The sequence below is a fragment of the Corylus avellana genome, chromosome 2 (assembly GCF_965113065.1).
Source record: "Corylus avellana chromosome 2, dhCorAvel1.hap1.2, whole genome shotgun sequence".
NCBI lineage: Eukaryota > Viridiplantae > Streptophyta > Magnoliopsida > Fagales > Betulaceae > Corylus > Corylus avellana.
Window position 1 is genome coordinate 30,227,420 of NC_142491.1, and position 27,523 is coordinate 30,254,942.

Consider the following 27,523-nt stretch of genomic DNA (forward strand, 5'->3'; position numbering starts at 1 on the left):
GCAAAAATAAATAAAACAAAATAAGGGTAAACTTCACAAAACTCTCTTGAAGTTTTACGCGTTTTGAAAGTACCCCCTCAAAAGTTTAAAAACTCTCAATTAAGGATATCGAACTTTCAATCACTTAATTCTGTTATGATTTTCCGTTAAATTTGTCAAAATTCTCAAACTATTCCTATTTTTTTGTTATAAATTTTTTTTTAAAAAAAAAATGCAAAGATATTGCAAAAACATTATAGAGATGTTTTTTTTAAAAAAAATTTTTATAAAAAAATAAATGTATGAATCTTTACAATTTTTTTTTATTATTTTTATTTGTCAAAAAATCCAAATTACACTGACTAATTTTTTTACTTATCACAATAATAGAAAAGTTTAATATAAAATATTCACAATAGGCTCAAGTACAGCTATAACAAAGAACCATGCAAATAGAAAGTGTTGGAAATAATTTTAGACGGTGCTATATATATATATATATAATTTCATTGGATACCTGAACATCCTCTGAAAGATTTGTCATTTTTTTTTGATATTCTGATCAAGACCAAATCTGTCAAATTTAGGACTATTCCCAAAAAAGGCAACCCTCAAACGGCTGTCGGGACTATTGCCTATATTGTCAAATTCATTTCTGTTGAAGAATGGGGTTCCCACCCATCTCAGCTTCTCCCCTCTTCCAATTCTCCAGTCCTCTTTTCATATTATGATTATGTCAATGCCTGGTTTCGTTTCATGCTTTATCAGAACCCTGAGTCCAAACACTTCTGGTTCATTACTTTTGTTGAAGATTTCAATTGCCTTCTTCCCCCTTGGTTCAGACAATGGTGGGATCATTTTGGCCTAACAATTGATGTTCTTCCTGATCCTCTTGTTTATGCTTTTCACCTATTCTCCTCTCATGTTGCCTGTAAAGGCTTTGTTGCTCATTTCAACCCTATTTTCCCTCCCATGCTTTATTTTGCCAGAGAATTCAGAATTCCTTGGTTCCTCAAATGGAAATATGTCAGAAATCAAGAAAAAATCGAAAGACACTGGTTTCAATGCAAAACTTGGACAAAGTCTCCAAAAATTGATCCCATTGTCAAAAAAGTTGAACATATGACTCGCAGATATGATGCCATAGTACCATACTCTGCTCCTCCCCTTCCTCCTCCTGTTCCCAAATATTGTTCCAAAAAGAAACAATGGATTCAATCCTACCTTGATTCTATTGGTCCTCTTGATGAAAACGAAGAATAATTCGGGAACACTGCATCTTCCAAAATAACCACTGACGGTTAGCTTGGAAATCTATAACCACTGCATCTATATGCTTGGGCTCATAACGGCCCTCAAATTTCAGTTTATTATCTAGCCTCTCAAACGGCTAGTTTTCTCAGGTTTTCTCAAGATTGGCTCCATAACGGCCAGATATGTCCAAAATAACATAACTAGTTCATAACGACTAGTTCCGCATCTTTTGGTTTCTTTTTCCTTGATCTTAGACAGATCACTGTTCAGATTGTTTTGAAGTTACTGTGCAAAATCACTGTTCACTTTTACTGTTCATGTCCGGACGACACTGTGCAGGATTACTGTTCAGAAGCACTGTTCAACTTCACTGTTCATGTTTTGTCTGCCGACACTACAGTGCCGACAGCACACTATTCAATCAGGCGACTTTCACTGTTCAAGATTTGCATCGAACGTGCTTCTACTAGCGCCTGCTTTTTACTGTTTTGTAATTGATTGTAATTTGTTTTATGCTTTATGTCCAGCCTATATAACGGGCTCCCCTCCCCCATTGTAAGGCAGAGGTTTTTTGAGCGACTCTATCCTCCTCAGAAACTATCTAGCCAGTTCCCCTAGTTTCTCTTCTTGTATCCTCTCTTCCCTATCCCTTACTTCAGTAAGTCCTAACGCTTACTTCTGTAAGAGTTTTATAATCTATAACGATTATTATTTTCTTTGATTCCAACTTATCAACTGCTTTTAATTTCAGTTGTTTATTTTGATTATACAATTGTCATACCGCCATTTTGGACGGTTCTACTGCTTTGATTTGTCATTCTTGTCAAAAACATGAATGAAAGAGTGATTCTTGGAATGCCTTTTCTTGCTTTGCTTTATCCATTCTCTGTTGAAGAGACTGGTGTTTCAACTGTTAAATTTGATACTAATATTCAATTCCAATTTGCTTCTAAGTTTGAAATTGATATTAATAGGTTAAATACAAGGTTTAACAGTCCTCCAGGTTTAGAGACAGGTATAGACCCTACTCCCATTAGGACTTTATCTTGTCTAAGCACTCCCCCTGACGGTCGTGTTTGGTTAATTCTTTTTGTTCATACCTACCCCCAGCACATGGCGCATATTATTATTACTGTTTTAATCAAAATGATTTTGATATTATTTTGTACTATTTTAAAGATTTTTACATATTTATTCCTAGTTTCTTTCCTTTTGAAATTTTGCAGTGCCACCATGACAAGCAAAAAAGATAAAGAGAAAGTTGTTTCCAAAGCTCTGACCATAAAGTCAGAGTCTTCCATTGCTCCCATTGCTTCTCCTTTACCATTTTCATCTGTTGCCCTAACCAACAGATTTGCCCCCTTCAATCCTGGTTCCCAGGTCTCTTATTCCAGCACTCTTGCTGCTCCTTATGATCCCTTTGCGGGTCCTCCCCAGAAACCATCCATTAAGTACGACAAGACGTCGGAATATATGACCCTCCCTTATTCCCAAAATTTATTTTTTGTTGAATTAAATCGGGTTTCCTCTTCCCTTTCCCCCGGAGATATATATATAGCAATTGAAGAATCAAAAGGTTGATTCTCCCAAATGTCATAAATAACAAAACAAAAGTAATGACCAAATATTCATAGCAATTGAAGAATCAAAAGGCCATAAAACATATTAATAACCAACGGTCATAAACGGTAAAAGAAAAATCAATAGGTTTAATGACTCGTGGTAAAATACGTATGAAAAATTAAATGCTCCTTAATGACCAAACGGTCACAAAATTATTTCTAGAAAACCACTTGCTGGATATTAAATAAATAATAAAAGGTTTTGAAAATAAAGAAAAGAAAAACAATTGTTTGTAGCACATATATTACAATAGAAAGACCAAAAAACCGACCGAATGGTGAGGCTATATGCCGTCAATGGATGCAGTAAAAAAAAAAAAAAAAATCCTTGGAGATTTCGTTGAAGGCTTGGTAGCATTAATAGAAATCATTTCTGTTGTGAGTGTACTTGTGAGCGTTGTGTCCCACAATGAGAAAATATAAAAGGAAAGAGTGCTTAATATACCTAAGTGGACCTTAGCCCATTAGCTTAGGCTTTTGGGTTAGAGTTGTGTTCAATTATATATATTAATGTACTATTGGTAAAAACTTCATAACCACTTTGTCTCCCAACAAATGGTATCAGAGCCATAGTTACTTTCTTGGGACGAGTGTCTGGACACGTCGGGTTTAGAGTTGTGTCTCCATCCGCAACTCTTGCCGTGAGACACTCTTGAAAATGTAAAAAGACTCACAAGCGAGAAGGAGTTGGGTCAATGTGAGTGTTGTGTCCCACATTGAGAAAATATAAAAGAAAATAGTACTTAATATACCTAAGTAGACCTTAGCCCATTAGCTTAGGCTTTTGGGCTAGAGTTGTGTTCAATTATATATATTAATGTACTCTTGATAAAAACTCCACCACTTTATCTCCCAACAATTTCATTGATGAATAATGGAGGCATGACTGACTAATAATGAGAATTAGTTGACACCAAAATGATTAAGAACTTGGAAATTAGGTGTAAAGAGATACTTGAGGACACCAATTCCAAACTACCAAGTTTTCCCATATTTGTTTTAGGGCCCCAACAACGTTGGGTTACTTTCTTTCTTATCCTTACTTTTGGCCTCTCCAAATTTAAAGTATTTGGCTCTTGACTCCGGGCCTTTCTTACGATCCTTTAGGACTATGGTCTCCAAATCTCTACTTATCTCTCCTAGTTTATTTTATTTAGATTTGTTTTTATTTCTATGTTAGTTTTTATATTATTTCCATGCAACAGTCTTGATGATTTAACCTTAATTTATATTTCAATAAAAGCTGTTGACTTAGCTCTAGTTCTCCTATGTAATATGTGATGAATGATCTAGTCTTGATGAATAAAGACATGAAAAGAACTAATCACAAACCTTGTGTTTGAAAGGTCTAAGTTCCCTTAGAATCTAAGGTCTAGGTTCACTTATAATCTAAGGTCTAAGTTATCTTAGAACCTAATTTATCCGGTTGCAAACTTAAGTTCGTAATAGTATTCCATTCTCCTTAATTTTATTCTAATCTCATTTCCAAGTCAAACTATCAAAGTCTCTCATACTTCAAGTAAAGTCAAGTCATCTCCACTATCAGATGACATGAAAATAAACATTGAGAATTTTTTTTGGTCATCAGAGGAAGAAAAACTCAAAAAAATCAGGTCACAATTTCTTGTCTTTTTTGAGTTTAAGCCTCAATTTTTAATTCAAGAAATCGGAGACTCGAGTTTTTCAAGATCTTCGTCAATTTTTAATGGATCTAAATTCAAGTTTATCATTCAATTCAAGTTAAGTGAAGTCGTCTCCTAACCCTGTGATAGGAATAGATATCATTTGTATTCTATAAATTAAAGAATTTGATAACCCTAATTTAAGGAATTTATTTGTATTTTAAATTATTTAAATAAGGTTTAACGCTCTATAAATGCAGCCTTGTACTCAAATTAAATATTAACACTACAAGAAAACAGACATTTTATGTCGTTTGCACTTTTTATTTTTACATGTGTATGCTTTTGATGGCCTCTTATTTGTGATTTAATTTATCATTCTAACATTATTTTGAAACATTGATAATATTGAATTTGGTACATCTTATGGCTAAAGGAACAACGTTGATTTGGTGTTTGCTTTAGGATTTTAGTCTTGGATTTAGTTAAAACGTCATTTGATGATATTTGTTGGATATATATTATGCAATTGTTTTATCATGTGAAAACGGATTGAGATAAAAATTAGGGAAAATTAGACACGCGTATGCAGTATCTAAATTAGACACATGAAGAAGGAGAGAAGGTGATAAACCCATAATAATCTTGTACTGAATTTTCAAATTGAATGTTAGGAGCTTTTATAGACTAAACCCAAAGTCTTGGGCGCATTAACTTTTGTTAGTGGTGATGCTTAGGAGAGTCTGGGTCTGTTTGTTAATCCCATTCCCTTCCCTTTTAATACTATTCACTTATTTTTTTTAAAAAAAAAAAATCAATATCAAAATATTCTCACTTTTTTGTACTTTTTATATAACATCATTTAATTTTTATTACTATTCAAATAAAAAAAAAAAAAACTATAATTTTTTTTTTTTTTTTTTTTCACTTTCCACACTAATTTTTTACTTTTTTCTTTACCAAACATTCTTACTTTTTTTCACATCAATCTATATCAGCTATAGTAACAAAGAACAAAAGGGCAAAAGGATCATCGACCTAGACCATCTCCACCACGTCTTGGTTGTGATTATTTGAATGCCACTTCTAGTCAAGTCGTCTCATGAGTAGATTTTCAACAGCAATGGATCCCACCACCTCCCAGTGTCTTTTTTAATGTTTATTTTTTAGAAGAAATTAGCTTGACTTCTTTAAGCAATTTGATGAGTTATATAGCCTAGTAGGGCACCTAAAGCATACGAGGCAAAAAGAATGATTGAAAGATGACTGAGCCAAATATGAAACATGAAAGAAGAGAAATGCTACCTGCCAACCTTATCAAATCAATCATTAGATTTGTAGATTTATGTATATTGATGCATTTTTTGGTACAACTTGACCGAAGATGGATTGCCTGCAAAATAACAAGAGCGTCAAAGGGTCCCGGCCTTGGCCGGAGACACTCCAATGCTTAAGTTAGCATGTTTTGTCTGAAGTGAAAAATATAGTAATGAGCTTAAGGTCTCTTTTTTTAGAATGATTTGATCGATTCATTTATGCCTTGCCTTGAGTCCCCTTTTGTAGGATTTTAGGTAACTGCTCTCCCCTTGTTCTACCTTCAGGTGGTTAATAGATAGTTGGAGGTAGTTTAAAGATAATGGAGGGTGGTTGATAGATAGTGGGAGGTGGTTGAGAGATCTTGGCTTGTCCACATTTAGATAATGATGGAGAGATAATCTCATGATGCTTGAGTGGAACCCATAGTAGATTTTATTCCCAACAATGTAAATCCCACATAAGTTAATGATGAATTCTACAAATTTAAATAGTTGATCTATTGATGAAACTACATCTAAAGCATGTGGGGCAAAAAGAATCATTGATAGATGACCGAGCCAGATATGATACACGAAAGAAGAGATCGAAATTTGATATCTTTTCAAAAAAAAAATAGACATACAATTTTTTCAATTCAGAATTTTTACCCGATTTGTATTAACACATGCATGAATAAATGTTGAGGTTATATGCCATGAACATGGACGTAAAATCAACAAAACGTTTGGTCATTTCTTTCAAAAATTAAAGTAGATATAGTACCTACCTCAAAAAGAAAAAGAAAATAATAAAAAGGCAGATAAAATAACAAAATAATTTAAAATTTAAAATTTAGGTGTAAGGAGATAATTGATAGGTGAGGCCCATCAATTCCCATCAACAAAAACATTGCAATTAAATCTTTATTTGGAAAATAGTATGCAAATGGCTTTACCAAGTTATTTTTTCATATTTGTTGTATGACCCCAACAACGTAAGATTAATTTCTTTCATATCCTCACTTTTCGCCTCTCAAAGTTTAAAGTATTTTGGCTATCTCCACCCCTCCCTTTCTTATTCTTCTTCTCATTCTATTCCAATAATCTCATTTCCAAGTTTTATCTCAATAAGAAATTCTTTAATCACAATGGCTGTCATTGTCAATATAAGCTCGTAGAAAGAATCATTGAAAGATGGACCGAGCCCAACGAGTTGCAGGAAAGAAGAATCAAATAGACTTGGCTTAATTACAAAAAAAATAGACTTGGCTTCACTTTACCACATCTTTTATTGACACTAATGTCCACATGGTCCACAAATTGAAATGCAACAAATGATTCTTTGAATCAAATCATCTTTGACAAATATTTTAGAATAAATAAAATCAACATAAAATATGGTTTGGAGTTCTGACAAATAGCTCCTTGAATTTTAAAAAGTAATTAAACACTTTATAGAATAAGAAAAAAAATAACAATAATTAAGTCCTTAATTGCAATTAGAAAAAGCAATAGAATTCGTGATGTATCACTAACAGTAATAAAAAAAACAAAATATAAGATTAAAAAAAAAAAAAATTAGTGTTTTCTTTTCCGCTAGTGGGCATCTTTGGGGTAAGTGGTCATTATGCACATGAATCTAACCTTTTTTTTTTTTTTTTTTTTTTTTTTTGTTGCTTTCCCTGTAGTTCTTGTTGGATCCCCCCACCTGATCTACAAGAAATGTTGTGTTGCCGTGACATTTTGTTTGTTTATACTTCAAATTATATAATTTAAATAAAGCATGTTTTGGAACCTTATATGTTACACAAACTCTATAGACTTGCATGCCAAGCTAGGAAATCCTTTTTTGATGAGTTGGGACTAAGAAATTGATGGAACATGCTATAAAATCTCTGTTTTGGATTAGACTTTCCAGAGGTAGGGATGGCAAACATGGTAGATTTGGTTGTTTTTATTTCTACCTGAATCATTTAGGGAGTTTAAGAACAACTATCAACAACATTGAAATGAAAGGAAAAACAGAGAACAGAGAATGAGGAGAAGATTTTTTGTATATTGATGGATTGATTGATTGAACCTTTCATTTTTATTTTAAGTGAGTGACATTTGATTTGGAGATTCATTAACAAAACAAACACATGTCCCCTCCATCTGAAAATTGCTCTCTCTTTCCGTTTTTGGTTCATCCCTTGATTTTTTCAATGGTTAGAAATCAAGGCTTGAAACTTTTCTGCTTTTCCAAATTACAACTCTTCCCCAGTACTTTTTCTCACCATTTAGGCTCAATGACTTGGATGCTGTGGGCCTACCTCTATTCACCAAATCATATGTATACGAGTTTTTAGTTTAAAAAGATTAAATTTTGACATAAGTATCCATGTTTGAAATGGTGTAAAAAATAGGCATCTGCATATAGATTAGTCCAGGGGATCAAAACTGGAAGTTGATCAAAACCAGTAAGAGAGTTGGAATCTAGAAATAAATACCAAAGAGTTTCTTTTCTTAAGTTCCACATCCATTTTGGAATTTGGCCCATGAATCTTGTTGTGGGAAAGATCCAAAAACCACAACTCATCTTGGTTCTTTAGAAAATCTGGGAATTCACTTAAGTCACAGGAACCTAGATTTAAAGTTCTAAATTTTGGAAAAGTTGAGTTTGTACTTAGCTTTGTATGCAATGAAATATTGTTACTAGAAAGAAGGAGCCTAGACAGGTTTTTGAGTTTCAAAAACAAGTCAAATTCCACCGTTCCACTCAAGTGATTAGAAGATAGATCAAGATATTCAAGATTCACAAGCCTAGATATTGAATGTCGAATTGAACCATACAACCCATTATATCCTAGTTCTAGCAAGATTAGTTGGGTAAGGTTACCAAGTGAAGACGACATTGGTCCAAAGAAATTGCATTCTTTGGCATCAAAATAATTTAGGGACTTAAAGTTTACCAATTGATCCCGGTAACTCACCAGAGAAACTCGTCCAAAACAGTTCCATTAATTGAAGGTGGCTGCTTCTGTTAAATTCTGGAATAGTTCCAGTGAGGTTTTGGTTAAAACTCATATCAAGAGACCAAAAACTGGGCAGATGAAAAATTCATATGGGAAACTCACCATGCAACCAATTATTCGCTAGTTCTAGCGAGATTAGTTGGGTAAGGTTACCAATTGTGTTAGGTATCTCACCGGAGAAACTCGCCCTAGAAAGTACCAATGATTCGAGGCAGCTGCTCCTGTTAAATTTTGGTCTTCTTCTGATGAGTTTTGTATTGTCTCTCACATCAAGAGACCGAAGATTGGGTAGATGAAAAATTCTTGTGGGAAACTCACCATGCAAGGCACATTCTGCTAGAATAAGAGATGTTAAAGAAAATAAGTTTGCCAAGATATGGGTCCAATGGATGATATGTCAACCTTAATAAGATGTAGTTCTTTCAAGTTTGTTAGCTTGTGAGCTATGCTTTTGAGTCTCTATCCCTTAGTTAGAAGTCTTTTGCTGCAGTCTCTCTTCGATATGAGAAGGTGAGATCCCTGAGTCTTGTTCTGAGAGGAAAAAGGTTAGAAGGCGAACCATAGAGTCAATTATCAATTAATTGATTTCCACAAGGCGTTATACAACTACAATCAAGCCACAACATGTCAAATCAAATCATTATGGGATAACGACCATGACCACCATGATGACTTTCTTTAATCACAAAGGTTGAAAGTTCACAATCATATGAGAAAAATACAAAACTTGTGAATCCGATACAGCCTGTGCACCCACACAACCAAACTAATTGCAATTCAAGATCAACATGCATGAGTGTACTTCAAAAACCGCAGAAAAACAATAAAAAATTCTTTGACTAAAAACAAAAACAACACCTGCAAAAACCTAAAAATGAAACACATGATAAGAATAATGCAGATCCTTAAACCCCTTTGGTTGGTCAACATAAACTTCTTGAAGCACTCCATTCAAGAAAGCACTCTTAACATCCATTTGATACAACTTGAAGTTAAGATGACATGCTATACTCAGAAGAATCCTGATAAACTCAAGTCTAGCTATAGGAGCAAAAGGCTCATCAAAATCATTTCCTTACACCTAAGTGTACCCTTGAGCAACTAATCTAGCTTTATTTCTCACAACAATACCATTCTCCTCAGATTTGTTCTTAAAGATCCATTTGGTCCCTATTACATTGTGATCACTAGGTCTAGGTAATAGCATCCATACATCATTTCTTGTAAACTGATGTAACTCTTCATGCATAGCTTCCAACTAGCTATCATCCTTTTGAGCTTCCTTAACTTTCTTAGGTTCAACTTGAGATAGATAGCAAGCACATGAAACTAAATTAAGAACTCTAGTTCTCAATCTTCTCCCTTCTTCCAAATTCCTAAGAATAATTCTCTTTAGGGTGATTCATCCCAAGTCGTGAAACAAGTTCCTTTAAAAGAACTTTCGGCCTATGAATTGAATATTCTTCATTTTCAAAATCTTCAAAATGAATCTCAACAATGTCTTCAACTACCTTGTTGGAACAAGTGGCTCCAATAGTTTTATTTTTTATTGAGGATCAATATTTTTTTTTTTTTTTTTTCATATTTGGCCCATCTCAACTTACAAATTAACCGTTAAATTTGTGGGCTTATATGGACCCTATATAAGTCAATGGTAAACCCTGCAAATCTAATAGTTGATCTATTGAATTTGTAAAAAAATATGAGCAAAATATGAAGAACTTATTAACCCTAACATTTTCTTTTTTTATTTTATACCTTTTTTATTTTGTAAAACAATTTTTTTTTTCTTTTTTCTTTTTTTCTTAAAAACGCTCAAAAATTTATCTAACGAATTTTCTTTTGTAGACTCCACATAAAACACTTTTCAAATCATCTCATTTGAGGAGATGACTCAACTAGCAAAAGGTTTTTCTTTTTTAACCACATTCGAAATCTTTGTTTTTGTTTTTTTTTTTTTTTTTGATAATCATGATATAAAGATTGTTGGTTCTGTCATGGTGAATTTGCTCTGTAAGACATGCCAATCATATTCAGCACATGCAAAAATTTATCAAAAGTTCCTTAGAAAGAGACACCTGATTCCATGCGACCTTAGACCATCTACGATTGATCTCACTGTCGGACGATAGAAAGGCTTTAAGGTCTTCCTCAACTTCCTTGATAACTCTGCCTTTGGAAGCACAAATAAATCTGACAAGAAGACTTGAACTGCGAAGGGAATAGATTTTACCAGCTGAAGGCTAGCATAAGTCCAACTATACATGCAAGAGAAACTGATCGACAACAATTGCAGTCTGATCAGAAACATGACATTTGGCGGCATTTATTGAAGACACAATAGTTGTCTTTCAAATCAACCTTGGGGTTTATCATTTCCACCAAAAACTTGAGTTCAAGCAACAATATGCATTTGTTGAAGACTTGAATAAAAATAGTAATTTTGCTAACATGGCCCCTCCTTAAAACTTAAATCTGATCTTCTCATCACATATTGGAATTTGGAGTTCACAAATATGAAGAGATACTGGATTTGTATGTGCTGAATATGTTACAATGTTGGTTTGAAGAAAAACACTCGGTCATAAGAAGTTTTTTGTCAGCTGAAAATGTCCCAAATCTGCATTTCCCCCATTCCCTTTCACAATATACAAAGGTTAATCATCTTCCTCCTCCTAAATTACATCAAGGGTCTGTCTATCTATGATAAAAGGAGGAAAAACACAAAACAGATGCTCAAAAAAGAAAAAAGAAAAGATCTGTTAACCAACCCTTCAGGATTGCAAAGCCCACAAAACAGGGGGGAGATGAAAAATCAAAATACCTAATGAGAATCAAACTGATCAAAGCTTCTTTCTCATACCAGACTTTTTTGACTTGGATGATGGGCTTGAGGTCTGGTTGAAGGCAGATGGGCAGAACTCGCTCACACTGCATATACCACAGTTAGGTCTGAGGGGAGTACAAATCGTCTGTCCAAATCCTACCTGAATATATACAAATCGCAACCAACAAATGCATTTAATAGTAAGATGCCTGTGTTAGTAGTATGGAGAAGCCACAGTGCAATGTTATTAAAAATTACAGGCACATTACAGTTTTGGTGGAAAATATTTCTCAATAACTGTTTTCTGTACTTTCTTGTGCTTGGTGCAAGTGAAAATCATTAACAAAAAAGCTTTTTATGGTGAACAGAAAATTAAACATTGTTGAAGGGTGAGCCACTTTCTGAACTAAGCTTATGCTGCCACTTCAAATTGCTCCCTATGCCAACCAAAAAAAAAAAAACTCCTTTTGCCGCCACCTCCCTCCCCCAACTTCTCCCATCACCACTGCCACCACAACCATCATTGCCTACAAACCTTTCATGCATCTTTTGTTGCTCTAACGGAGATTTTCGATGCAATCAAACCCTAGAAAAGTATTTTCAAGGTTTCAATCAAATGATGAAAAGATTTTCTATTGAAATCATTTTCGCTAGGAGATATTCTCTGTGGAAATAAAGGGAACCCAAAAAGAAGATTGAATTGAAAAGAATAGGAAGCATTATTAGGTTCCTCTCTATGTTATTTGGATGTTTGTAAGGAAAAAAAATGATAAAATTTTTGAGGTGGCCAATGACCATGTTAGCTAACATTTTTGAAAAGTTTTTTATCTTTTCAAACACAAAAACACATTTCTCATAACACCTTCACCAAACAAAACGCAACACTTTATAGAAAACTTCCCACACCTTCTTAGAAAAAATTTTGAGAGAACACGTGCTCATTTTTCCAGGTGCAGAAGCTAACTTGTTACTTACAACTTTTTTTATATAAAAAAATAGAGAAGTGGACGCACAACAACCCCAATAGGTTAGAGGTGACAACGTGGCCACTCCAACATGATAGCGGCAACCTTAACAAGTCAAAGATGACAGCGTGGTCACCTCTCTATTCTTTTTAGTTTTTTTTCAATTTTCTTTAAGCAAGAAGTCAATCTCCACACGTGAAAAAATAAGCACATATTTTCTCAAAATAAACACGTTTAGTATTTGTTTCTTTGAAATCCTAAACACCAAAAAGTTCACTAGACAATTTTCTTCTATAAACGCCATAGACAACACTTCCCAAATCTGGACCCCAACGAAAACACTTCACATAAAAAAAACTTTTTCAAATCAAAACACAAAAACACACTTCTCAAAAACGTTAGCAACATGGTTGTTATCTCTCGTTTGGAATATTTAAGGAATGAAAAGGAATTTTTTTTATAAGTAAATACAATTTATAAAAAGCACAAAAGGCACAACCCAAATACACAAGTATACAAAAGAAACACCTACCTAGAACGAGAAAAACATGAAAACTAGAAATATTTGAGTCAAAGGCAACTGTCCATTGGTAGTCTTAAAAATAAAATTTCTTACATTCCCCCCATCGTTCGTTCGTGGTCTTCGAGGCATCGATCATTTCTTTCCCTCCACAAACACTAGCGGTGGCGCATGGCGGCGCTGCATGCTAGGGGCCGGCTAGTTTGTGATGGAACGACGCTTCTCCATTGAAGCGAAATCCTTTTGCTCTCGGCAAAGGAAGGGTCTCCCATTTTCCGGTTGGAGGAAAGGAGAAAAGGTTTTGTAGGGTTTACTTTTGCAAGCAGCCAATGCACTTCTTGGCTGGTGGACACGGTGGACGCAGCTTGTCAGGTGAAGGATGATGGCGCGAAGTCTTACCGTCAAGGAGATAAGGCCTCGATGGTCCATGAGGGTGTTAATAAGGCGGGTAGGTTCTTGGAGGTGTCAGTTTATGTGGAGGGTGGTCGTAAAGGAGTCATATGGCTCCCGGAGGGCCGTTATGGGCGGGGCTGGAGGCGTTTTGCAGGAGAGTTACAGCTTTTGTTGGCTACTTCTGAGGGGAAGACTGGGTCTTTGAAGTCTGAGACCCTCTCCGCCGAGGATGCAGACCAAGATATCCTGGGTTGATGCGTTTGCGGGAGGTTCTCAGGGTCATTCCTTTGCGGAGGTGTTACTATCAAAACCTTGTTCTGAGGAGGTTTGTAGGAGTTTGAAGGGGCAGTCTTCTCATAGCATGGACCTTTTTTTCGGTGTCGTCATGTTTTGAGGTGGGGAGCGGCGGCTCTGAACAGTGGCTCGCGGTGGATTGTTTTGAACTGGAGAAGACTTCTCTGATGGTGGCTGGCTCTACAAAGAAGACGAGGGGCTTTTCTGTCAAGAGATGGGTCAAACATCTCTTAGGGTTTCTTCATTCTGGGCTGTTGGAAGGCTTTTTAGTTGGTTTTGAGGGAGTTCATTTAAGGAATAAGATAAGGGTTGTCTTCAAATATTTGAAAGGCTGTAAGGGCTTCGGGCTTGGGCTTTCTCTAAAGCCCAAACTCGCTGGACGTCCTAAGCCTTCTTGTAAGGTGCTTCGGAAGGCCTAGACTAAGCCTCTACAGGGCAGGGTGTCTTCGCCGATGGGTTCGATTCTGGCAGGCCCGCACAAGGTGGTTTCCGGTGGCAACCCGTGGTGCCAAGCGGTCAGCAGGTGTCCATGGTCCGGCAGGGGGGATTGAGTTAGATGTTGATGGACCGCCCGAGTCTAAGTTGGAGGCGGATCTGGTGTCTTTGCCGTTGGATCCGATCCTAGCGGGCTCGCCCGAGGTGGTTTAGGAGTCTCCGTCGCCGGCTACAGCCTCTAGTGGCTACTCTGTGCCGCCCAGTGATGTTCTTGCCCCTGCAATGAGGAGTGTGGCGGGGCCCGAGGTGCTTGGGTTCGATGAATTTGGGCTTCCGGTGAGTTCTTCGAAGGTGCAACTCATCGCCTCTCTCTCCGGTGAAGGCTTTTGTTTCTCAATGAGCTCTCTGAGTTCTACTTGGGAGACTCCGGCGACGGGGGTTGATGCTGCTAAAACTGATCAGGACACTGATCCGGGGAAAGTTCTGATCCGTCAAGGGTTTCTTGGGCCGAGTTCTGTTTTCCATTCTCAAACTGTGGTGAAGGAGGCGTCCTCTTGATCTATGGACGACGGTTCCCTAGGGGAGGCGAAGAAGGGAGGTGCTCCTTTTTTGTCTTCTGTCTCCAGGCCTCAACTAGGGTATTCCCGGAGAGCGAAGGATAAATTAGCTAAGCATCTGCCTGCGATGAAGGAGGTTTCATCGTCAGTTATGGGTTCTAAGGTTGTCGTCGAAGAATCACTGGTCTGTTCTTCTTCGAAGAAGCACTCGGTTGAACTGGGTTTGAGACTCAGCGAACCTTTTCCTCGCATGTCGGAGGATGGTGCTCCAATTTACTCCTCTGTCTCCAAGTCTCAAATTGGGTATGCCCGGAGAGTGAAGGAGAAGATTGCTCAACAGTTGCATAAGGAGTTGTTTGCCGAGGTTGTGGCAGAAATTGCGGAAAAGGAAGTGGAGAACTATTCGGAGGTGTGCTACATGCAGTGAAATTCGCCTCCATTGTGGCATTGTCTTGTGGTGAATCTTTTTTCGAATATTGAAGAGGAGCGGGAGCTCCATACCCTAAAGGTAAAAGGGAAGAGGGAACTCAAAAATTTAGAATGCTCCATCAATTATGAGGTTGGAGGGACACTTGCTCTGGAGAGGTGTCAGCGCCAGCGAGGTTGTGTTGGGACCAAAAATGCATTTTCCTTTCCTCCAGAGGTGCATTAGGGGCTTTGGGTTTATAGGGCTGGTGTTGGGCTAGTGTGGGTTTTAGTCTTTGGGTTCTTTTTTGGGTGTTACCGTTTGGCTTTGGTTATTTGTTGGGTTTTTTGGGTTGGGTCTTCCTGGGTTTTATCTTTGGGCATTAAATTGAGCTACCTATGTATATTTTCTTGTGTACCTAGAGGCGCATTGCGCTTTTTTTGATATATACAATATTACTTATCAAAAAAAGATCATCTTTCACGTAGCAACATTCTGAAGCCCCACATTGCCCTTTCCAGCGGGTGAAAAGGTCGACTACTCGACTAGCTATAACCCAAGCCAACCCTACAAGGCTAAAAATGACATTCCAAAGGGCGCCAACCATCTCACAATGGAGTAAATGGTGGTCCACTAACTCCCCACTCTTCTTGCACATACAACATCATTCAACCACAAAGAGATGCCGCTTTCTAAGATCATCCATGGTTAGGATATTCTCTAAGTTAGTCAACCAAGCATAGCATAGCACTCTCAAAGGAGCTTTATTTCGCCAAATACTTCTCCAAAGGTAGGAGTGTTATCATGAAGAACAAGCACATTATAGTAAGATCTAACATCAAACAACCCTCTCTTGAAAGGTATTCAACAAAGCTTGTCTTCGCTACTCCGTCTAAATCTGAGGGAGTATAACAAATTAAAGAACGAGGTAAAGAGATCCATCTCCCAATCATGAGCCGCTCTGTGAAAGTTAACATTCCACTTATGAGACGCACACACACTTCTTCCTTCTATTTTTTTGCCCATTGTACTATTGTTTTTCCTTTTCCTGTCTTCCTGTTTTACCAAAATCCTCTTTAGTTTAATATCTTTGTCTATTTTTCTCTCATCTGAATTTTGTTCTGTCTAATGACCTTAGAACAGGGTAGATGTCTCTCTCTAGAACAACTCTCTCTCTCTCTCTAGATTCGGATAAATTTCAAAATTTGAATTTTTGAAAGTAGAATTTCTGCGAGCGGTGGCGTGGCTGGTGCTGCGCGTTAGGGTTCGGCATGCTTGTTATGGAACGCAGCTTCTCTTTTGAAGCTAAAACCTTCTGCCTTTCGGCAAAGGTTGGGTGTCCTAACCTTCGTCTGGAGGAAAGGAAAAAAGGATTGGTGGGGTATATTTTCGCGAGCATTCAGTGTTCGTCGTGGTTGGTGGAAACGGCGGAAGCGACGATTCAGGTTCAGGTGAAGGAAGAAATCGCCAAATCTTACCGTGAGGATGATAAGGCCACGATGGTCCACGGGGGAGGTAATAAGGCCGGAAGGTTCTTGGAGGTTTCGGTGTTGGCTGAGGGTGGTCGTAAGGGAGTCATTTGGCTTCCAGAGGGACACTTTGGGAGGGGCTGGCGGCGTTTTGCAGGAGAGCTTCGGCAACTGTTCACGGCCCAGTTCAAGTTGGATGGTACGGCGGAGTTTGGGGTTCCATCTTCGGCGGGGTTTCTCATGGATGTTCCTTCTTTGGGGGTCGACTCCGGGAGGTTTTCGTGGATGTCCTTCGATCTTCTCCGGGCGTTGAGGCGAGAGCAGTTGAGTACCCGAGGTCTTTCGATTTGCTTCCGAGGTCGTCTTGTTGGGATTTGGAGTATAGCGGTATGGGGTTGCGTTCTGCCGTGGATTGCTCTGTGTTGGAGAGCTTGCCTTCTCCTCTGGCGGAGGCGGCTGGGTCTGTGAGTTCAAGGAAGAAGAAGAAGGGTAAGATCGGTATCAGTGGGTTGTTGAGGCTTCTAGGGCAAATCCAACGCAAGTTGGACCGGGTCCGTGCTGGGGTTGTCTCGAAGCCCAATCGCAGGAGTAAAAGAGTTCGTTTTTTGGGCCTAACAAATTCTGCTTTGGGTTGCGTTTCCGGGTCGGTCTCTGAAGTGGGATTGGGTCAAAATTTGGATCCGGTTCATTACTTGGATCCGGATTACTCGGATCCAGTCCAAAACTCGGTTCCGGGTTCAGAGCTGGGCTCGAATCAAAATTTGGTCTCAATTTCTTTACCTTTGGAGTCTGTTTCTGCGTGTGCGTCGCTCTTGGTGCCTTCTCCGGGGATTCCTCTGGTCTCTAAAGAGTTTTTGGAGCCGTTGGCTAGGTCTTCTTTGAGTTTGCAGGTTACCGGTTTGGATTCCGGGGATGGGTCTTCCCCGGCGGAGTTCTCTCTCTCTCCGGTGCGAATTTTGGGCGAGATTGTTGGGTCTGCCAGTGACGGGTCCTCTGAGAGGGCTGTTTCTATCCATTCTGCGGAGGATTTACCGGCAAGCACGTTGCGTAGGGACTGGGAGGGTTCTTTTTCTTCGATGCCTGAAGCCTGCCTGGGTGCGACTATGTCTTCGGAGATCTCTGATTCGGCGTGTCTTTCTATTCTCAAGGAAGCCTTCTCTGTTCCTTGGGAGGTGGACTCTCCGGCGAGCCCTCTTTGCAGGGATAGGGAAGTTCCGTTTTCGGGGGGGGGGGGGGGGGAGGAACTGGTTGTTCGTCCTTCTTCTCCGGCGAAAGGTTTGATTCGTCGTGGGTTCTTTGGTCCGAGAGCTATCTCTCCCTCTCCGGTGGTGTTGAAGGATTCTTCCTTGTCTTCTAAGGGAAAGGACCCTATTCCGGTTCCCTCTGTGCCGGTGGAGGTTCAAGTAGGCTCTACTGTCTCGCCTACCTTTGGGGTGGCTGAGCTGGGTCTTCATTCCCCTGCTAATACCTCCTTGCTCTCATCTCAGGGCTGCACTTCTCTCTCGACTACTTCCCTTCTCGATGGGGCGGCTGAGATGGGTAAGAGTCTTAGCCGTCCTTTCCCTCGCATGACAGAGAGTGGTACTCCCATTTATTCCTCTATATCCACGTCCCAACTGTGGTATACCCGGAGGGTGAAGGAAAAAGTCGCAAAGCAGCTGCATAAGAACAAGGACCTGCTTGCTGAGGTTGAAGTTTCTGCTCCTAAGGTTAAGGGGAAGAGGGAGCTCAAAAATCTGGATTGCTCCATCTCTCCGGTGAAGGGCCGGCGTCGGCGGGGATTTTTGGGGTCGAAAAATGCCTTTTCATTTCCCCCTGAGGTGCACTAGGTTTCCACCTGAGATGCACTAGGGCTTTTCTTGGGTATTTGGTTGGGTCTCTTGTATACCATTTTGGTTGGGTGTTTGGTTTGATTGGGTTTTTCTGGGTTTTTGGTTTGTTAGGGTGTTTGGTTGGGTTCCTTTGTATACATTTTTGTGTACTTAGAGGCGCTTTGTGCTTTTTTTTGATATATACTACATTACTTATCAAAAAAAAAAAAAGAGTCGCTCGAAAGCACCAAATGGACTGGCATGGAGGCATCCTTACATCGAGCCAAACTGAACAAGTTCGAAAAAGCTATATTGAGGGCCTGATCCCCACACCACATATCATGCCAAAATCATAGAGCCATCACCGACCTCAAATCTAGAATGGCTAGAGAATACCACCAACTCCTGATATTCTTCCATAGCCCCACCCCAAACAACCTGTGAACTTCATTAGAACACAAACCACCCCCGCACGCTACGAAGCAGGGTCCTCACCAGTTCAAATGAACTGGAAAATATCCAGTTAGTTATAGTAGAGGGGTATTTTTGTCTTTTCACTTTTTGAGGGGACAAAAATACTCATCCACCATAACTAACTAGATATTATCCAGTTCAAATGAAATGGAGAGGATCTTAATTCACACGCTACCATACTTGGCATCCACTACCACCGTACCACCCTCTACAATGCTTCTCTCTTATAAACATAGTGTCCAAGCCACTTCCCCAAAAGAGCTCAATTGAATAAAAGTAAATTACAGACCCCCAACTGTCCTTCTAAGATCGGAGAACAAACCTTAGCCTAACTAACCAAATGGAATTTGAACTCTTCACCAATACTACCCACAAAACGTCCCCCTACAACTTCTCTTTGTGGTTGGCATACCAATTGGGAGGGGAAACAAAGACAAATACGCAGGTTAGATAGAGTAATTTTAATCAAGGTAACCCTCCCACCCTTAGACAAATAAAACCTCTTCCATCCAGCCAACTGACGTTTTATTTTCTCAATAATGTCATCCCATATAGATTTGGCTTTAACCGAAGCTCCCAACGCAAGGCCCAGATATGTCATCGAAAGAGAAAAAAATCCTGCAACCCAAGATGCTGGCTAGAACTTCCACATTAATGACATTGCCAACAGGAACCAACTCTAACATAGCCATATTAATCTTCAAACCTAAAACCGCTTCAAAGCATAAGAACAAGCCACGCAAGTTATGAAGATGATTTGGATTTTCCCCACAAAAAAAAATCAAAGTATCATCCACAAATAAAATGAGGGAAATGTAGAAGGCACCAACATTTCTATATCCCACTAAAAAACCTAATAATAGACCTTGTTCGTTTAAGCCTAAATCATTCTACTTGACGCCTCCATAACAATAACGAACAGTAAGGGGGACAGAGCGTCATCCTGTCTCAAGCCAAATGAACTACTAAAAAACCCATCAAAGTGTCGTTCACCAAGACAAAAAAAGCTAATAGAGACGCTATCCACTTACAACATTTCTCCCCCAAAACCGCATCTCAACGTATACAACAAAAAATCCCAATTAACATAATCAAAAGCCTTTTCAATATCTAGCTTGCACAGCACACTTGGATCCATGGTTCTAATCCTACTATCAAGGCACTTATTGACAATGATAACAAATTCTAGAATCTACCTACCCCTAGTGAAAGCCTTTTGAGGCATGGAAATGATCCTCTCCAATTTTCAACATGTTACATAGGACATTGGCAATAATTTTGTAAACTCCGCCCACCAAGCTAATAGGTCAAAAGTATTTAATATCAACAGCCCCAAGTTTCATCGGAATAAGTGAAATGAAGGTTGCATTGAAGCGTTCATCTCACATTCCTTCAATATCAGACATATGCTCACTGGTTCCAGCATTTACCATGCTTGTGAGCCACTAAAACATCTGAAAATGCAATAGTCTTTTGCTGTATGTTAAAGAAATGACCCAGCAACCAGCTGTAGCTTCAGTTGCAGTGTTTCCCAATTTAGCAACAGAAAGACAAACTGATTCTCTGAAAATAGGGCATTTGTGAATTTGCCAATGCTCAAGCAAATATTGCACACACTTATATGCTTACAAATACCAAAGATACATATTTAAAGTGTTGTGTGCACGCGCTCAACCAAATATATGCACACTTATATAGTTACAAATACCAAAGATACATATTTAAAGTTATCATTTGTGTGTGTGCGTGTGTGTACTTTCTTTTTCTTTTTTCTTTTCAAGTCAGAATAAGTGAGCCACACTTACCAAAAGAGGGTTAATTGGATCCCAATCTTCCTTTGGAAGCCATAGTTGCAACACCTTTCTTGTTTCCTCAGGTGTTGAAGTTTTCTAGAAAAGACAAAAAGGATTAGCAACCGATTCTATGCCATTGGAGAAGTGTAAAACACCATCATGATTCAAGTGAGACACAAAGAAGGCCACTGTATTATCCCTGACTTGCAGTGACTTAAGATTGTAAATATGTCTGACACAAACAGACTTTGGGACGGTAAATTATTATAAATAAAGGAAAAAAAAAAAAAAAGCAAAAGTTGAACTTAAGATATATATCCATCACACATACACATGTATCCTATTCAAGGGTCTCTCTCTTGAAGCTCTTCAGATATTAGTTTTTGTTTCATACCCCCTCCAGACAAAGAGAAAAGAGAATAAAGTAGAAATATAACTAAATGAAGGACAAAAAAAAAAAACAAGAAGAAAAAGATGCAGAACTGGGCTAAGAGAAAAATCTTCAAGCTAAGAAAAAAATCTTCAATGTACCATGGACTACTGGACTGGTAATTCCCCACATCCATTAGTTCTCATCCCTAAGAAAGGGGGGGTGGTGGATCATAAGGATTTTTGACCAATCAGTCTAGTGGGAGCTATGCCGCTGTGTATAAATTAATCTCTAAGGTGCTAGCGAACAAATTGAAATTTATGTTAGAGAAATGCGTTTATTAAGGAGAGACAAATCTTGGGTTTGGTCCGGATAGCTAACGAGTGTATCGATAGTCACCTCAGATCTGGGGTGCCCGGTTTATTATGTAAATTGGATCTAGAGAAGGTGTATGATCATGTGAATTGCGAGTTTTTATTCTATTTATCGCATAGAAGTGGGTTCGGGGAGAAATGGAGAGCTTGGATAGCATTTTGTATTTCTACAATCCGCTATTCTGTTTTGGTCAATGGAAAGCCCTTTGGATTTTTTAATAGTACTCGGGAAATACGACAAGGGGATCTACTATCTCCTTTCCTTTTTGTTATTGTCATGGAGGCTCTGAACAGAATGATGGCGGCAACACAAGCCAGTGGCCTTGTAGATGGTTTTTCAGTGAGGATGAGAAATAACTTTGGAATAAGTGTGTCGCATTTGTTGTTTGTTGATGATTCTTTAATATTCTGTGGGGCAAACGAGGAACATATTCGTAATTTGCGCTATGATTTAAAGCGGTTTCCGGGTTAAATAATTTGCCTAAGTCAAAGATTGTTCCAATTGGTGAGGTGGACGATACCGATAGGTTGACAAATATTTTTGGGTGTAGGGTGGCATAGTTACCTATGAAGTACTTGGGTCTTCCACTGGGGGCGCCTTACAAGTCCACTTCCATATGGAATGGTATTGTTGAGATGATGGAAAGAAGGTTGGTGGGTTGGAAGAGGCTTTATTTGTCTAAGGGAGGGAGGTTGATGTTCATTAAAAGCACTTTGTCTAACCTACCTACATATTATTTGTCATTATTTAGAATAGGTTAGAGAAGCTTCAAAGAGATTTCTTATGGGGCGGTTTCAATGAAGAGTTTAAGTTCCATTTAGTTTAGTGGTCACAAATATGCTCTCCCATGCAATTTGGTGGGTTGGGAATTCAGAATTTGGGTAAATTTAATCAAGCTCTATTGGGTAAATTGTTATAGTGCTTTGCTACAAAAAGGGAAGTGTTTTGGCGTTTAGTTGTAGAAGCAAAATATGGGTGCATGAAAAGAGGTTGGTGTACTAAGGCGTTTAGCTGAGGGGCCTTTTGGTGTTTAGCTGAGGGGCCTTTTGGTGTTGTAGTGTGTAAACATATTAGGAGAGAGTGGAGAGTTTTCACGAGATCTCTTAGATTTGAAGTAGGAGATAGTTCTCATATTAGATTCTAGCATGATATTTGGTGTGGAGATCGGTTTATGAAGGAAGTCTTCCCCGGAGTTATTTCGTATTGCAACGCATAAGGAGGCATGGGTCAAGGATAATATGCAGATTTCTAATGATGTTATTCAATGGAATGTACCCTTTTTACCAGCGGCCCACGATTGGGAAGTAGAGGTGGTGATGGCATTATTTGGGATGTTGTATGCTCTCAGACAATAGACAGGGGGTGAGGATTGTATTTGGTGGACTCCTTCAAAGCCAAAGAAATTTGAGGTGCAGTCGTTTTTTCGCGTCCTTTCTACTTCAAGGGCGTCTACATTGGGGGTTTCTTTCTTCCTTTGGATGAGTATATGGAAAGTTAAAGTACCATTGAGGGTGAGCTTCTTTGTGTGGACGGCAACTCTCGGTAAGATTCTAACTTTGGATAATCTGCGTAAGAAAAGAATTATTGTGGTGGAATGGTGGTGCATGTGTAAGTGAAGCAGCGAATCTGTTGATCATCTCCTTCATTGCAAAGTGGCACGAGCCTTATGGAGTGTGATATTTACTCTCTTTGACATCACATGGGTTATGCCTGGAAGGGTGTTAGATTTGTTAGTGTGTTGGCGAGGTCAGAGAGGTAATCATTCAGTTATAGATATGTGGAGAATAGCCCTATTGTGTTTAATGTGGACTATTTGAAGAGAGCAGAACACACGATATTTTGAAGATCATGAAAAGACATAGGACAAGCTCAAAAATATGTTGGTCAAGATCCTACTCAATTGGGCGGAGACTTTTAATGTTTCCTAGTTTTCTACTATCTCAATTTGTGGATTTTTGTTCTTCTTTTCGCCTTTAGTATGGCCTTTCTTTGTATGCATCATATGTACTAGGGTTGAGCCACTCTGTGCTTTTTAATGAATTAATTATTCATCAAAAAAAGTTCCCCCATTCGCTGCCCATTGTAGCTCTCCAAGGTAATTGCCAAAAATCGATTAATGCACCCAATGAGTGCGTCTCAAGTCCATGATAACATCTTCCTCCCTATCTTACGAGGGAGGGAAGGAGTCGCCAATGGAGCAAGTTCTCATTGGCAATTTTTTTTCTCTATCTTTTTTTTGATAAGTCTCATCGGCAACAAATTTGATGAGCAAGGGCAAATTTCCAGCATGTGGAAATCAATTTTCAAGAATCTACCAAAGTTGAAAATAGAAATAAGAGGTACCTGTTTTGTGCCTGGCCTTGACACCCATCCAAGCCGATTACAAATACGGTGCACATGAGTATCTACACATATCCCTTGAACATTATTCCATCCAACATTCATAACCTAAGCACCAACATACCACACAACTTTGAGATGCTAAGGCAACAATCTGACTTAAACAAATAATGCAATCAAACCCTACCAAATGAGCCATCTTAGGGCCTATCCCTGGAAGTAAGAGTAGTTCCTCCAGTGAGCTAGGAATGTCTCCATCATACTTCATGAGACAAATTTTTGCAATTTTCTTCAAGTTAGTAGCTTTTCTTGTATAAAATCCAACCTAAAAATTTCAAGAAAGAAATAGATAGATAAATAAATATAGAAAAGAGAAGTTATAGAAGTTTCGTAAACTATAGCAGAAAACTGTCATACAGGATAAATCAAGGTTTTGATAGTTGCTTCATCAGCTTTGTCAATGGCATCAGCGGTGAGCAGACCATTTTGAAGCAGACGCTGAATTGCTCCTGCAATCCTAAGACCTTTGTGAGTGAAGTTTGAAGGGCATCAACGGAAAAGCAGAACAAGATTTGGAGCAACTAATGACTACAGTATATATAGAGCACAATGCCATCTAATGTGTTCATCAACCGACCTTACCATATTAATCTCATTACAGGGAAAGATCATTCTAAAGCTGTTTAGGTTGCTTCCATGACATAGGAAGCTACCAAGTAACTTTAAACAATCCCAATTAAAAACTCAAAAGGTTACATATGTATATATATTTTAAAAAAAAAAAAAAAAAAAAAAAAAATCAATACACTCCAGTTGAACGACTGCCCAACGGTGATTGTATATGGCCACAAGCTCCTTTTTTATATTTTTCTACAATACCTTTAACCACTTGTTCACGATTGCGCTTTTTATTAGAATATACTCTTTCACACTTTTCCAAGTAAAACCTGGAAATCTACAGTTTATGGTAGCAGAAGCTTTCATGAATTACATAATTAGCAATCTGGTCGATGCTGATCAATTATTTGTACAAAATCTAAGTAACATCTAAAATGTATATTATATAACTTAGGAAAAGAATCTAGAAGAAAAAGGTTTCAATTATTGTTGAATTATCAAAAAAAAAAAAAAAAAAGTGCTCAAGGAGAACTTTAAATGCTCTCATGGTTGAAGTTGATTTTTGGACTGCCATATAGTGGTGGAACAGGTTTTGTGTGTGGAGAAAACTGTTTATCTACAGAGGAGAAACTTATCAGTGGTAGAACCGTAGAGCACAAGGGGAAGCTCGAGTGACAACTTAAAGCTTTTCAAAATATTTCTGGTGCTCATAGGGCTGTCAAATGACCAAATAGTTCATGAAAAGCTCGAGGTTTACTAACTGTAAACTTGCTTCCTAACTAATTGAACCGGGATTCGGCCTGAGTTCTAATATTCTCTATAGTCAATTAGATCAGTTGGTCTCGAATCACTCAACCACAGGAGACGATTTAAATAAATTCAATAAGCAATTTAGCTTTGATAAACACAGCAAAGAATCAAGTTAGCAGTTGATAAAGTAACTGGAGAAAGAGTTTCCAGCACTCATGACCTTAGATTGACAATAATCTACTCATGACAAGCTGTGTAAACACCAATTGGCAATCTTGGATAGTAACACAAAAACCATTCCAAGCTCAAAACTGTGGAGGGATGTGTCACTTGAATGTGTTGGGGTCTTGAAAACAGGGGGGGTGGCCATGAGCACCACCACCCCATTAACAGAGGGGTGGCCACGAGCACCACCCCATTAACAGAAGGGTGGCTCGTATTTTTTTTCTTATCTTCTTTTTAATTTTTTGTCTGCTCTTTGACGAAATATGTAAGGAATTTGACAAGAGGATCGACTTGATAATGGGGATAAACTCAAAGGAATTAAAGATAAAAATAGAAACTCAAAGAGGATCTGATAAAGGCCTAAAACTTATGGAGTGGTTCAATGATTTTTCTTCAAAAAAAATTAAAAAATTAATGGTCTGTTGACTCATTCCTATTTGGAAATGCCTCTTTCCCTGATAAGACTTCATTCTCCTAACAAAACAATTTTTCCATATGGATTTTTATCACTCTGAAGCTAATCTTATGAAGTCTTTTCAATCATGTTGTTGAACTACATTTATTTTATGTTATATGTTAAGGTTTGTGTTATTGTATTATGAGAAGGCATTATTATATACTTGCACCATGAGACGCTAATATAAATAATACATTACCAGGAGGAGAATCTTTATTTCTGGGTCTCACTTGCTCACAAGCCATTTTTTCTTTTCTCAATTATCTCACTTTCTTTTCTTCTATTACACTGTTCAACTTGGTATTAGAGCAATCAAATGCTAGAAAAATCCAGAAAAAATAAACAAGAATTTTTTTCTGTCATACAACCGCTGACATCAGCGTAGGTGGAGGAGCCCAGGACTATGCTCAGAAGCACATAGGGCATTCTTTGTGTCTTGAAGGTGGTCAACAAGCAGCGGCTAATGGTGTTCACAGTCACGCCAGAAAATTCAGCAATCATAGTTTTTTGGGTTGTTTCAGATCAGTGCCCAGGCTAATGGTGGTCACAGTCACGCCTGAAAATTCAGCAACCATAGTTTTTGGGTTGTTTCAGATCAGTGTGGGCACTCGACTTTTCTTATTGAGGGTGTGAAAAGTGTCCATCAGTTTGGTCTGGGGTGTTCTTTGAGAAGAACTCCTGGTTTCCCAGCGACAGCAGTCACTTCCAGCAACCAAATACGGCAGTGAAAAAAGGTGACTAAACAACAGGTCATTTTTCACCTGGGGAGAAACGACAGACTGCTAGATGCATCAAACAGCATGTTGTATTGGAAAGGGAAAAATAACAGGTCGTACTGACAAGGGGGAAATGACAGGTGAGCTGACATAAACGACAGGTTGTTTTAGGTGATTAAAAAAACTGAGATGACCTGTTTTCTCAACAATCACAAGGTTATATTTCATTGAAGTGCAGATAACACAGCTGACAAAGCTAATCCCAAAGTGCTTGATCAATTACAAGTTACCCTCATATTAAATTGAGACAAGCTTCAAGAGTTCAAAGATTGGCTCAGCTAGCTTGAATCATCTACTCTCCTGACCAGTCTTGACCAGAAACTAATAATGGTGCATTTCTATTTTCCTTAGTTTGCCCTCATAACTTGATACTGTGAGGTGGTTGAGGTGGTCTTCATTGCATCCGTACTTCTCCAAAAGGACAGCTCATCACTTGATCCTTGTGTGTGTGTGTGTGTGTGTGAATGTATTCCACTCCTGATTAAAAAGCTAGTAATAGTAGTCAACAGCATTCATGTGGACAGTGCATCGTCCTGATAATCTATCACTGGTTGTAACTACAACCTACAACATACCACTGATAGGAATACTACCTTGTAAGAACAAAGGGAAACAGCCTATTTAACAAATGACAATAAATATTTAACAATGCAAGCACTTGCCATGAGTAACATTATCCTTGGTTTGACTTGACAAAAGCGAAGATACTAAGACAGCAAATCTTCTCTCCTGATAGAAGAAAAATATGAATAATTAGCGTAACCATGCTATGCTTCACGCATGAAGTAGAGAATGACAAAGCAATGATATTGGAAAAAGTTGGAAAGTATATAAGCATATTAAGGTGATGCAACCCGCTACACCCAACTCAAAGCCAAGTCT

The 27,523-nt window shown here is 38.4% G+C and overlaps 1 protein-coding gene across 4 annotated transcripts in view; it reads right to left on the minus strand.

Moving 5' to 3' along the window:
• Nucleotides 1-11,248: 11,248 nt before the first annotated feature.
• The window catches only part of NTH2 (endonuclease III 2), a 37,539-nt gene continuing 21,264 nt past the window's right edge, over nucleotides 11,249-27,523 (minus strand). For 3 of the 4 annotated variants that reach the window (XM_059576534.2, XM_059576526.2, XM_059576551.2), the window contains 6 exons: nucleotides 27,304-27,370; nucleotides 24,233-24,324; nucleotides 24,003-24,140; nucleotides 23,819-23,923; nucleotides 20,743-20,826; nucleotides 11,249-11,717 (listed from right to left, as the gene is read on the minus strand). In XM_059576534.2, the coding sequence (XP_059432517.2) occupies nucleotides 11,523-11,717; nucleotides 20,743-20,826; nucleotides 23,819-23,923; nucleotides 24,003-24,140; nucleotides 24,233-24,324; nucleotides 27,304-27,370 (681 nt within the window). In that variant the 3' untranslated portion in view covers nucleotides 11,249-11,522. Of the gene's footprint in view, nucleotides 11,774-20,742; nucleotides 20,827-23,818; nucleotides 23,924-24,002; nucleotides 24,141-24,232; nucleotides 24,325-27,303; nucleotides 27,371-27,523 lie in introns of all 4 variants that reach the window. The other variant, XM_059576543.2, reaches the window with a different exon arrangement.